The 12,797-nt window shown below is 48.2% G+C and overlaps 5 protein-coding genes across 5 annotated transcripts; 1 reads left to right on the top strand and 4 right to left on the bottom strand.

Annotated features, from left to right (window-relative positions):
* Nucleotides 1–763: 763 nt before the first annotated feature.
* FSST1_007452 (RNase P/RNase MRP complex subunit) lies at nt 764–1,450 on the bottom strand (the record flags this gene model as incomplete). Its single annotated transcript, XM_083224236.1, has 1 exon — nt 764–1,450. The coding sequence occupies one exon, from the start codon at nt 1,448–1,450 to the stop codon at nt 764–766; it is 687 nt and encodes a 228-aa protein (XP_083083413.1).
* A 459-nt stretch (nt 1,451–1,909) lies between these two features.
* On the top strand, nt 1,910–4,574 carry FSST1_007451 (acyltransferase-domain-containing protein; the record flags this gene model as incomplete). Its single annotated transcript, XM_083224235.1, has 3 exons — nt 1,910–2,088; nt 2,176–4,030; nt 4,104–4,574. 3 exons carry the CDS (start codon nt 1,910–1,912, stop codon nt 4,572–4,574), a joined length of 2,505 nt encoding a protein of 834 aa, XP_083083412.1.
* A 253-nt stretch (nt 4,575–4,827) lies between these two features.
* On the bottom strand, nt 4,828–5,958 carry FSST1_007450 (pantoate--beta-alanine ligase PAN6; the record flags this gene model as incomplete). Its single annotated transcript, XM_083224234.1, has 1 exon — nt 4,828–5,958. One exon carries the CDS (start codon nt 5,956–5,958, stop codon nt 4,828–4,830), a length of 1,131 nt encoding a protein of 376 aa, XP_083083411.1.
* A 680-nt stretch (nt 5,959–6,638) lies between these two features.
* On the bottom strand, nt 6,639–8,530 carry FSST1_007449 (major facilitator superfamily domain-containing protein; the record flags this gene model as incomplete). Its single annotated transcript, XM_083224233.1, has 4 exons — nt 6,639–6,946; nt 7,000–8,031; nt 8,096–8,207; nt 8,276–8,530. 4 exons carry the CDS (start codon nt 8,528–8,530, stop codon nt 6,639–6,641), a joined length of 1,707 nt encoding a protein of 568 aa, XP_083083410.1.
* Nucleotides 8,531–11,146: 2,616 nt separating this feature from the next.
* FSST1_007448 (haloacid dehalogenase superfamily protein) lies at nt 11,147–12,141 on the bottom strand (the record flags this gene model as incomplete). Its single annotated transcript, XM_083224232.1, has 2 exons — nt 11,147–12,053; nt 12,125–12,141. 2 exons carry the CDS (start codon nt 12,139–12,141, stop codon nt 11,147–11,149), a joined length of 924 nt encoding a protein of 307 aa, XP_083083409.1.
* Between the last annotated feature and the right edge of the window lie 656 nt (nt 12,142–12,797).

The raw sequence follows: 12,797 nt of genomic DNA, 5'->3' as shown, positions 1-12,797 counted from the left end.
CACGTTCACAATTAGGAGACACCAAGATACCATCATTATTGTCCATGTGAGGAGATAATCGGTAATGTCGCGCCTCGAAACGGTGACCCTGAGATAATAAAGCGCATGAACACTAACGAACACGAGAAACACCTAATTTGACAGTTAATACCCAAATTTGAATTGCCTAGTTTCAATAAAGCTCACCAAAACCAGGTTGGACCAAACAAATGCCCTCGACACTTCTGTTCCACCCACGTGTCTACAAGCGCACATTGTGATCATTATTGCCAGTAGGAACAGCATCACCGAGGTGCGAACAATCGTGCCGCATGAGAAGGGTGAAAGTCGTGGTTCACACGCCAATACAACACGAACATTGGTTGAGGGGCATGGACAGAAACGCATGGCGAGCGAGATTGTCTTAAGCGTGAGGTTCAAAGGAATAAAAACCACTCCAGACGAACGCGGTAAAGATGCCCGTTGTCCATGCCTCGATGTATGTTGAGTGAGCGCCCTTTTTTACCCAAACCGTATTTTCGCAATAGTCCCGTGGGTACAATAAGGAAGCTGCGGATTGGGCGTATGAATTCGTATGACGAGGTGTAAGTCTGGTTGCCACGCCCACCTGGGTGTCGTCGGGTTAGAGAAGATGCTGCTGTGCTCCTAGCACTTTATTTTGATCAAAAAACTGCGTGGCGTTGTAGCAAAGGACTGAGTGATCGCCCAAGTCCGAAATAACGTAGTTGAAAGCGTAAGGTTACGTTGAAGTGGCATGAGGCTCTCAGACGTTCAGGAGGAAATGGGCCTTGAACTTCTTGTTCGCACGATCTGGTGCCCTCACCATCATTTGATCACCAAATACCTCGCAGGCAAACGTTTTGTTTGAAGCCTTTTCTCTATCTGTGACTTTTTCATCGAGTGGAACTTCCACTCGGAAAATCGTGCCCTCCTTAGGAACGACTTTGACTCCCCTCTTTTTAGTTATGATCTCAAAGACGAACTTGCGATCACGGACAACGATTCCTTCGATACCAACTCGACTAGGGCAATGGCTTCGTACAACCTGAATAGGAGCACCATGAAACTCAGCGCTTGCCAGTTTCACTGCTGCGCTAGGTCCACCGGTAAAGATGTCGTTTCCAAGCAACTCTCGGGCGTAGCCTAGCCACAGGTGAGTCAAAGGCTCATAAATGTGGTATTTCTGGCCATCCTTAGGGATATCGTGAAGGCCTAGATTTCGTCTCTCCCGTGACGAGAGTGGCTTAGGCTTCTGCTTCTGTTTCTCTTTCTTGTCTTGGCGAGCTTTTCGGCGTGCGGCGCGGGCATTGATGGTAGCTGGTGGAGGAGAGGTCGGTCGAAGAATGAGCGACCGGTATTGTATCTTTTCTGAGTAGATGCGGTTTGCGCTGTCGGGAGAATGCGCTCTAGCCAGCAGATTCTGCGTAGCTTGCTGTGGTACGCTGGCCATGATCGTGAAGTTGAAGGTAGCGTAGTTTGGTGATTGGGCGATCAAGAATGAAGTCAGCAGCAGCTCAAGGCCGGAGAAAAAAATGTTTAGTTAGCGGAAAGTTACCGCGATCCTGCAAGCAATTTTCTGGGGAAGGCGGTAGTGGGGCCCAAGCTCTTTCCCCCTTCCATCACATGTCGCTTGCTCGGTAGAGTCAAGTCAAATGATGATGGTCTCCACTTGCCCAATGCCATCGCGACTCGGTTATGAGCTTGCAAAATATTGTTTGACTTGTATTTTGTTTCGTACTTAGTAAAAGGCGGCAATTATTTCTTGAACTTATACACGCCCAATCAAGCGGACACCTTTTCAATCTCTTAACAAGCTTCATTGTTTACTTTGCGATGGTGTTTTTGATGTCAAACTACAACTAATTGTCGTCAATACCGAGGTTTAACGACGCCTGAAGAACCCTCAGCCATGTCGCACAACGACACCGATACCGACTCGACGGTCAATTCGGCGCCAGACCTTCAGATATTGGGCGATGAAGTCACACTACAACCTAGTGGCTTTGTTGAGCCGCCCAAGAAAATCCCTGAAGGCAAGGAGGAGGCTTTGATGGGCAAGTTTGCCTCATTCCGTTCCGAGCCTCTGCAGTAATACTTCCTTCACCGGCATTATAGCTATCACCATGGCTATCTGTGCACTTTTTTCTCTTGTGATATTGACTAACACACTCATAGATTTCTCCGAGAAGTGTCTCTCTACGTGTCTGGTCAAGGATGGCGCGCCTATGATAATGTTATCGGTCAGCCGGTCTTCTATTCCGGCTTCTCAGAAAACATGAAGAACATGGTTCTATCAGCTCCTCTTCTTCAGCAAAGGATCAGCCAGTTGGCTGAACATCGTGTTGCTATTGAAGAACGCGAGGGTCTGCTGCCGAAAGACAGTGAAGACTATGGCGCTAAACGTTCTCAGCGACTTAACGAGATTGAGTCGGGACTTCAACAACTGGCCGACAAATGGACCGAAGATATGATTTGCAAGATGGAAAGCAAAGCCTTTATCCGGGGTGCTTACTACTCCGCAACTCAGCTATTAACCCGTGCGTACCACAATGGGATTTTTGTCTCAAGTGAAGAAGTCCTGCGGCTGCGAAAGGTTGCTGAGGTGGCCGCACAAAAGAAGCAAAGCATCATCTTCTTGCCAAGTCACCGATCGCATGTTGATTATGTCTCTCTTCAGCTCATTTGCTACCGTCTGGGCCTTACATTACCGGTCGTGGTCGCGGGAGATAATCTGAACATTCCTGTCTTGGGTGAATTCTTACAACACGCTGGAGCCATGTGGATCCGAAGGGCATTCGGCGATGATGTCTTGTACACTACATTAGTCCAGTCATACATCGATACACTTCTCCAGGAAGGCTACAATTTCGAATGCTTCATCGAAGGAGGTCGCTCGCGAACAGGGAAGCTGTTACCCCCAAAGTTCGGCATCCTCAGCTTCGTCCTTGATAGCATTCTATCAGGCCGAGTCCAAGACGCCATCATTTGTCCTGTCAGCACCCAGTACGACAAGGTTATAGAGACAGAGGGTTATGTCACAGAACTGCTTGGCATGCCTAAGAAGAAGGAAAATCTGGCTGACTTCTTAAGCGGAGGATCGTCTGTTCTATCATTACGCCTCGGCCGCGTTGATGTTAGATTTCATGAACCATGGAGTTTACGAGGATTTCTAGACAACCAGCTGTCAAAGCTTCCAAGCATTCCTCGTGGACTTGATACCGAACATCAGCGCCCCGAAGTCCGAGCAGTCCGCGAAAAGCTCTTGCGGACGATGGGGTATCAGGTGCTGAGCGACATCAATGATGTGTCTGTCGTGATGCCAACCGCTTTAATTGGCACTGTTCTTCTAACACTACGTGGCCGTGGAGTTGGAAAAGAAGAATTGAAGCGTCGAGTTACGTGGCTTACAGAACGTGTACGTGCAAAAGGTGGGCGCGTAGCACATTTTGGAAACGCACCTCTTACCGAAATCATTGAGCGTGGTCTCGAAGTACTTGGTAAAGACCTTATTGGCATGGTTGATGGTCTGGCCGAGCCAACTTATTATGCTGTTGACCGCTTTCAATTATCCTTCTACCGCAACATGACGATCCATCTCTTCATTTACGAAGCGCTTGTCAGTGCGGCAATGTACTCGCGAGTGAAGAGAGGAGGTGGCCCACAGATGCAAGACATGCCATTTGATGAGCTGAGGGAACAAGTGTTCTTTCTCTCATCGTTGTTCCGTGGCGAGTTTATCTTCTCCAGCGAAGGTCTTGATACAAACTTAGACAGGACTTTGCGAGGTCTGGAAGCAGACAATGTTATCAGAGTTGACCGTGATAATGAAGGCAATGCTACCATGGTAGGTCTTGCAGAGCAGGAAAGGAAAGCTGGTCGTGAGAACTACGATTTTTACTGCTTCTTGATCTGGCCTTTTGTCGAGGCAACATGGTTGGCAGCTGTCTCTCTCATGGGACTCACCCCTCCCTTGGGACAGAATGAGGATACCTGGATTGAGCAAAGTAAAACACACAACAGTGCACAATTGGTAAGTTGATCCGCGCACGAATAACCATCAGTCATCGTTGCTGTTTTCACATGCTTACAAGATTTACATCTAGCTTGGCAAAACACTCTATCACCAGGGTGACCTCTCATACTTTGAGGCTGTCAACAAAGAAACGTTGAAGAATTCGTATATGCGCTTCGAGCAAGACCAACTTCTCCACGTCGTTAAGTCAAAGGACACCAAAATTCCTCCCCGTGTCCAGCTCGATATCTCGTGGCGCACTCCTCGTGATCCAAAGACGGGCGCTCTCCTTGCTGAAGGCAAATTATGGGACTTTACCGAAAAGATTGCCAAGTCACGGCGCGAAGGCAAGAACCGCCGCGATGGCGCCACGGTCAGTGGTCGCGTACTTCGACTTACTGACAAGTTGGGTCGCAAGCTTTGGGAGGAAACTATTGAAGGTGAAAGAAGCGGAAAGGGCAAAGTGCCTAGTACGCTGAGTAACGAGGAGAAGGAAGCTTTCGGGAAGAGTGTAAGAGAGGGAAAGAAGAAGAGAGAGGAGAGGGCTCGGGCTCATCTCTGAGATTTATCGGCGCAGTTTTGTACAACATGTTTTCTATCAGCGAGTATGTCCTCATTTTCCGCCTTAGCCTGCTTTTTGTCGAAACTGGAACCAAATGTTTTCTTTGGGCTATACCAACATGTTCATCATATCACAAGCATTTATATATACACATACGATGGAATACTCCTTCTCTAGCTCGGCGTGCCAAATTCAGCTCTTGAATGGCGTTCGCCGGTTAGGATGTTATTATTCATTTTGACTCGTCTCGCGTCTATGCACTGTTGGAATCTTGGGGCTTGAGGATGATGTTATCGATCAACCGCACGGGTGGTCCTCCACTAAAGCCTAGATCCTCACCTTTCTTGGCCTCTTCGACGGGCAACATCTTGATTGCGCCACTCAGAACAGCTCCACGCGACGAATCAATCTCGTCAACCTCCACTAATGTATCTGGGTCTGCAAGAGAGATATAGTCAACCTCGAAGGCTACACGCTCAGTGGGGGGAAGCTTGGACTGCTCTGATGCAAATGCATCGATAACTTTATGTGCCGCACCAAGAACGGTTTCTCTGGTATAAGAACCATTGTTTGTGTACGCAGCGGCAGCGGTATGCAGTGCGTTCGGAAGGACAATGGCGGCAGCTCTTCGTCTAGGACCAAGATAGACATTTCGTGAGCTGAGTGCAAGCCCATCTTTTTCGCGCTCCGTAGGCTGAACGACGACCTGCAAGGGCAAGATGAAGTCATTGACCATTCTACGGATGACAACAGTTTGTTGGACATCCTTTTGTCCAAAGTATACACGCTCAGGTTGAACAATGTTGAAGAGTTTCAAGCACACTGTCGCAACACCACGGAAGAAGGTTGGTCTGCTGGCACCCTCAAGGACTTCGCCCACAGGTGTGATAGTAACAAAGCTTCCCTTACTATCAATTTCCTGGCCTGGAAAGCCACTTGGGTACATCTCCGGTGTCGTCGGCGCAAACACGGCTGAAATGCGACCTAAGTTTCCTCCGTCATCTGCGAGCTCTCTATCCAGCGCCGCCAGCTTCTTTGCATCCTCCTCCCACGTCACAGGATACGAAGACAGGTCCTCCTTGATCCCAAACTGCGCAGGGTTTACATATATGCTCACAATGACATGGTGGTTCTCTTTGGCAGCGGCGCGGATCAAGGCAAGGTGGCCCTCGTGTAGAGCGCCCATGGTGGGCACGAGACCGACAGAACGATGATCAATGACATGGGGTTTTCGCCATCGACGGACTGATTCGACAGAGCGGAGGACACGAATTGGCGACTTCGGTAGGGTCTCGAGGCGGGAGGAAGTCGAGCAGGCGGAAGCCATTGTACGGACCGAGGTCGTGAAAGGCGAGCGTTGTCGAAGAAAGCGTAGTGGAAGCATTGTGCCGGTTTTCTAGGTATTAAGTGTAATAATAAATAGAAGAAGAGATTTTTTAAGCGAGATCAGATCATCTATGCATGGCTGTTAGGTGCAACAGACTCTCGTGATAATTTCTGCTGCGAAGCTTTGGGGACGGTTCAAGATGCAGGGGATCCGTTTTTTTTTGGAGTTGAACAAAGCATGTGAATGGAGATTACCCTATACCATTTTTTGTATCTGCTTTGGTGCCTCTCTTGTCGCAATCCAACGGTCACAAGTTATCAAATAACTATCTAGAACAATATTTTCAATTGGAATCTTGAGTTGGGCAATGCTAATTAAGTGTGGTGTGCAGTGGCGGGTTTTGTACATGATAAGGATACCATGACAAAGTCGAGCTGTGCGTAGGTAACGATACCAGAAAGCTATTGAATCTACTACCTGACAGACAGAATTAGGAGGAGATTTTTGTCTTATACAAAGGTCAAGATTTGAAAGATATTATATATTTCATTAAATCGTACATGCTAGATAGGAGAGTGTATGTAATCGTGTCGTAACCCAAACGCCATTCTATGTGCTGTTCAAGTGCTTGGCTTGATTCTTGCAATAAATATCCATCACCGACAACAAACCCATTCAAATCATTACTATCCAAGTTTCTATCAACAAATATAAGAGAGATTCAACCATTTAAATTCTTAAGCAGCACCGCCAGTGATGTTGGCAAGGTTGAGCTTATTCCATCGGGTGAGCAAGGTAATCAAGAAGGAGAAACCAACGCAGGCGATGGCCATGGCAAAAACAGTGTTCAGGCCGTGCATGTAACCCTCGATAACGACATCGAGTGTCTCTCCACCGAAAGTCTCACGGAGAGCGGTAGCACCAGTGAGAATCAGCTGACCCTTGTCAATCTGAGGAGCGTTCCTTGTGATGTCGAGGAGCATCTGGTTGACAAAAGCAGCCTGACCACCAGACACGATATAGGCACCACCAAGACCTTGGAAAACTGCATATCGTTAGCGAGATGTAGATGATTCAAGATCGATGAGAAACACTCACATAGAAGAATACCAGTGGCAGAAGCAAGATCCTTAGGGTCGACTGTGCCCTGGACGGCAATCATAGGAATCTGGAAGGCCAGACCCCAGCCAACACCAGCGACAATTTGGTATCCAATCCACTTTCCGGTCGATGTGTCAATGTCAAGGAGGTACAGAAGGCCAGCACCGATGGTAGCGATAGCGGCACCACCAATGAGCAGAGGCTGATACCGACCGGTAGCAGTGACGAGACCTCCACTGGCAATAGTGGAAAATGTAACGGCAAGGATAAGGGGTAGGTTGCGAACACCACTGCTTGTGGGAGAAGCATTGTGGATAGACTGGAAGTAGATGGGGATGTAGTAGATGGCAAGGAAGAAGGAACCAGCAAAGATAAAGGCAAAAGCGCTCATGACCCAAACAGTACGGTCCTTGAGGATACGGATAGGGATCATGGATCGCTCACCCTGAACGTAGCAGGAGATGGCCCAGACGATAGAGATGGCGATCCAGCCGACAAGAAGGCCGATGACGACGGAAGAGTCCCAAGCGTGAGCCTGGCCACCGTATTGAACAGCCAAAATGTAGGAGATGGTAAGACCCATGACCAAGACGATACCAAGGGGATCCATCTGGAGGAACTTCTCCATAAGGGGAGCCTTGACAGGAATGGCAGCACGAGGAGTCTTGAAAAAGAGAAAGATGATTGCAGCAGAGATACCTCCGATGGGGAGGTTGATGTAGAAACACCATCGCCAAGAGACGTGATCGGTGAAAGCACCACCCAGGAGAGGGCCGATGACTGAAGCGATACCATAGGCGGCGCCAATGATACCAGTAAAGGCAGGTCGCCTCTTTGGGGGAGCAGAGAAGCCGATGATAGTGTAGGCTCCAGCACCAAGACCAGCACCGCCGACGCCAGCGATGGCACGGCCAGTGATCAAAGCCTCAGCGTTAGGAGCAGCACCACAAATGACAGAGCCAAGCTCAAAGATAAAGATGGCAACAAGGAAGGATGTCTTGAGAGGGAAGTACTTGTAGATTTTGCCCCCTTTTGGTGGTGTTAGTGATAAGCTGAAAAGAGAAGGAAAGTGGTTGAGGGTATCGCGACTTACAAGTTGATTGGAAAGCACCGACGGTCATGAAGAAGGCTGCGCCATACCAGCCGACCTTGTCAAGACCCTTGAACTCATCAGTGATCTTGGGAATGGCTGTAGCCACAATAGTCTGGTGCGCAGTTGGTGTTAGTACACTTTGAACCTACTGCTAGGGATGGGAAAGGAGGCTTAACATACCAAGTCAAGGGAGAAGAGGAAGACAGCCATGACCAGGGCGAGGACGATGAAGAACATGTTGATACCGGTTGGGTAGTCATCATCTTCAGGATTATCACTGTCATTGTTGCCCTCAACTGTACCAGTCTCTACATCCTCATCGGTTTGCCTCTCCTCCTTCTTCTCTTGAATATCCTCGCCTCGTAGTGTAGTAGTTGTAGATCCGGGGCGTTCTGTGGTCGCAGGGACCTCGAGGTTTGCTTTTTCGGCAGCCATGGTAGCTATTTTATCTTTTGGCTTATTGAACTGGCAGTGTTCGAATTAAGCTTATGCCGAGCCCTGAAGAAAGGGTTTAGCGTATTGGTGTATAAGTGCTCGAGAGCCTCTTTGATGATCAGAAGTCTGGAACATTTTGAATACCAGCGAGGGACGACTATCTTTATATCTGCACGAAACAGAAGCATAAGTACCCAGCATAATGATTAATCCATCCATCTCACTTCTTGTCTGACTCCCTATTGTCCCAGGAGTTAAGCTCTGCCCATACATAAAATCCGCCCACAACAGAATCACAATAACAGTGTACTGTGATAGGGTTCAACTTGACTCTTGTCAGCATAACGGAAAAGACAGGCCAGCCAGTAAGGAAGAGGCGGAGTGGCGGACTCCACCTTATGTCCGCCCGTTCTTACACCCTTTTGCAGTAAGCCAAAGCCACAAGCGCTGCACTAGGAGCAGTATTTTTGTTAATAACCGGCCTTAGCTGCGGACATTGTTAAAGCTAGGTATTATGCCTCTTTCTCTGGAAAGTACCGTTTTGCTAAGTACAATGTCTAAGTATTTACGCCAATATGCAGGTCTACGGCGTTGATCTGATATGAAACCAGTTGTAACAAATGTTGGTCCGAGAATGCGGACAAAGATTGTTGACTTTAATCAGCTTTAATCAGCAAAACAAAAACATGCTGGAACCTTTCTCAAACACGTGTCGTCATGTTTAACTCTGATAGTCTAATTGTGCTGACAGGTCCCAAGATACAGCTGTATATCGTTTACCGCATGTTAGTGAGTCCCGCATAACGCTTGGCATAACACGTTGTCAAACAACACCAACTTTACGCTTATCACGACTTCACATTCGACTAGTAGATGTAAGATTATGACGGCTCATGACTCACTTGAGTAAGGAGGTACCGAAGCAAAAAGCAGGGCATTTGAAATTAGCCAAATAAACGTAATTCCAACATGATTACAGAGTAACTTGATACTAACTAGCAGCCGAGAACAAAGGGACTCACTCATAAGTGAGACCTGGGCTGACGTCCATCGGTACACCCGGAGTTAAGAGCTAACTGGTTGGAAGAGGTTATCAACAACAAGAGGGATACTCTAAGTCTGAGACACTTGGCTCTCTTTACTGGCTCAAGTCGATCCATAATCTCATCTCACTCGGTCAGCATATCTGCTGGATTTCGCTTAAATCGAAACCTATCAAAGGGTTTAAATAAGGTGAGAAAATAGAGTAGATGACGATGCATGCCCAGGAATGGATTAACTGCAGATCCTAAACAAGCCGGTACTGGTGCACCGCCAGACAAGTCTTGAAACAGCCACTGTTTTCTTTTTGTCTGTAGCCCGGTAGCGTTATTTGCGGTAAGATAACGATGAAAATTCTTTCCGCATTGCATGTTGACGCCAGCGGACGAATGGCGGACAAACTCGGCGGAGTTGGTAAGCGCATGGACTCTTGTGAGGGCGGCTCTGTTGGCATTGCTGACATATTGGCTCCTTTGATATTATCCAGGGAGGGATGTATCTGGTAATTCGTGCGTGTCTCCGGTACCAATTGTACGGGACTGGAAAGGGACAGTAGTCGGATATCGCTTTTGGAACCTTTGGATTCGCTATGTATGATGTGATTTGGGTAGATTTGTTGCCGGGGGGTGTCACATGCGGTGAATATCGATTCTATTACGCCGAGTGTGACTTTTATTCATGATCTATACCCATCAAGATGAGGATTGAATGTTCCCGACGGATTATGTTCCCTATACGTTTGAACCTGCCTTGGGCTCAGTTGAAGACGATGGCCCAAGTCTAAAGAGAGTTGCAGGGAAGGATTGTTTTGGTCTTTTGTGAAGAAACATTGCAGATCTACGTCACTTGAGTGCCCAGCAGATTTCAGTGACATGTAAATGACTATGGTCCAAAATATTGGGATTTAAGGGGTTCATTTGCATGGTATATTCGGACAGACTCCAAGCAAACTTAGCATCTAAGGGCAGGGAAGAAGACCCAATGGATCAACAATACGAGTATTTCGTTCAGGAGACAAAGAGTATCAGCAAGAGGAGCTAGCACTAAGAACACTGCGGTACATAAGCCACCAAAGATAGTTGCGAGGAGGCCACTGTCCGATGCCTGTGAGACACACCAAGTTATCTCAGATTCTCATTGGGGCCATTATCGTCCTATCCTATCCCTACACTCAAAATATACAGCAAAACCTGACTGTGTAATGAGATGCATGTCCATGGTCTAGGCGGACAATTCTGATAAGCTTAATTCTCACGTAGTACACGTAGTACAATCATGTTGTGACAACGAAGAAGGGTTCATCTGTACGTTTGTGTATTATTTCCCAGACGAGTCTTCAATTATCTAAGCTTGCGGTTGCTCATCTGCTACGTGCATGCCTTCTATATCCTGGCATTTTGTGTCTTGCACCAAGTCTTTTTTGTCTACCCTGATCCAGTCCTTCATGTTCTTGTTTCAGCCATTCTCCAGGAGTGGCTTGGAAATGACCCATTTGGGTGGCGCCTAATTGAGTCTGAGAAATTCCGGCGACTTCTTCATTACCAACGGCCCGCCAGGGAGGAGGGGCTCAGTCTCTTAGATTTCAGCAACGGCCTCCTCGGGGGCCTCCTTCATGCAATCCTCCTTCTCTACCTCAGCGGGCGGAACGTTGATGCCAAACTTCTCGTAAGGAAAGTTTTCCAAGCTGAGCATGTACTCGGCCCAGCCATCGTCAATCTCGCCAACTTGGTGGAGGTCGACCTCTCCAGCCTCACCAGTGCGCCCGGCAAGAACCTCGGCGTCGCGGCCATCGTATTCCTTCTTCAGCATGGGGTGAGGGCACCAGATCACGCGCATACCCGCACGTCGACCAGCCTCGACACCTGGGACAGAGTCTTCAAAGACAAGGCACTCTTCGGGAGTGATGGGTCGTTCACCGGTGGGAAGACTGTCGTTGATTGTCTTCAGGGCGAGAAGAAAGATGTCAGGCAGAGGCTTGCCACGGCCAGGGGTCAGACGAGCGTCATCGCCAAGAACACGACGATGAGAAGGGAAGACGGCAAACAGTTCCTCCAGATGGTTGGTCTTGACACGGAAGTTGCCAAGATGCGAGCTGGTAGCGAGGGCAATGTGAACTCGGTGAGGTTCGGCGGCAGACTTCTCGTTGGAGGCGCCGTCCTTGACCTCCCAATATCGGGTGCGGCCGAGGTGACCAAGCATGTCGACAATACCAGGAAGGGGCTTGGTCTTGGGAAATAGCTCTTTTTGGAGGGCAGTGTTCTCAGCGATGTATTCATCAGAAGTGATAGGAAGCTGAGCCCAGTCGTGGAAGATCTTGTTGGCCTGGGGGCCGGGGCGGCCCTGAAGCTTGGCCTTGATGGACCAGGGGAGGGTTCCCTTGCCGTACTTCTCGAGGATGATGTTGACACACTTGGTGTAGATGTCTTCGGTATCGAGGAGGAGGCCATCCATGTCGAAGAGGCAGGCCCGAACGGGAGGGAAGCTGTAATCAGGTATCATGGTCAGCAAGCCGACTTCTTCTTATCAAATCGTTTATTAGTCGGGTGAACATACTCAGTGCGAGGAGCCATTGCGGCGGGTATGATGACGATGTGAGAAAGAAGAGGATGGGTATTAAGAAGTCGTAATGTGAAGAAGGAAGAAACCAAAACAGAAGTGCTGAGAGTCGTGAGGAAGAATAAATATCTAGTCTAAAATAATAATAAAGCGAGGGTATCGCGTAATAGTTTTTTTTTTTTTTTTTTTTTTGACACTGGCAAGCAGGTGGCAGTCACTGTTCGAGTAGGTGGGGGAGTCGATCACAAAGGTCCGCCATGGCCTCGCTGGAGGACTACCCCGCGGCGGGTCCTGTGTAGGTAGTGGAGACGAACTGGGATTTAATGACAGGATCAGATCAGGAGCCCCAGAAATAGATGAGCTAAGAACACGGCTAACAATTGGTAGAATTGACTCAATAATTTCGTCTTTATGTGCTTATCGGCCAAGTCTTTCGGTGCTCGGAACACCCTACTATCGCCTAAAACTTTAGTGACTTTAGTGACTTTATGACGTGGGCAGGGCAGGTGCGTCGGAATTATAAGGCTCCTTCGGCCTTGCGATATCTCCATTTCAATGTCGGGTACCTCATCTCTTTGCCGAGAGCCTCATTCATTTACAAACTTTCGAACCTCTCGAACCAATATAGAGATTCATTCTGAGAAGATTGCGCAACTTTAACTCCTTTTGT

The sequence above is a fragment of the Fusarium sambucinum genome, chromosome II, assembly GCF_050947815.1.
Source record: "Fusarium sambucinum isolate potato_lamoka chromosome II, whole genome shotgun sequence".
Classification (NCBI taxonomy): Eukaryota; Fungi; Ascomycota; class Sordariomycetes; order Hypocreales; family Nectriaceae; genus Fusarium; species Fusarium sambucinum.
The sequence above is the reverse complement of the archived record's forward strand: the minus strand, read 5'-3'. Positions and strand labels throughout refer to the sequence as shown.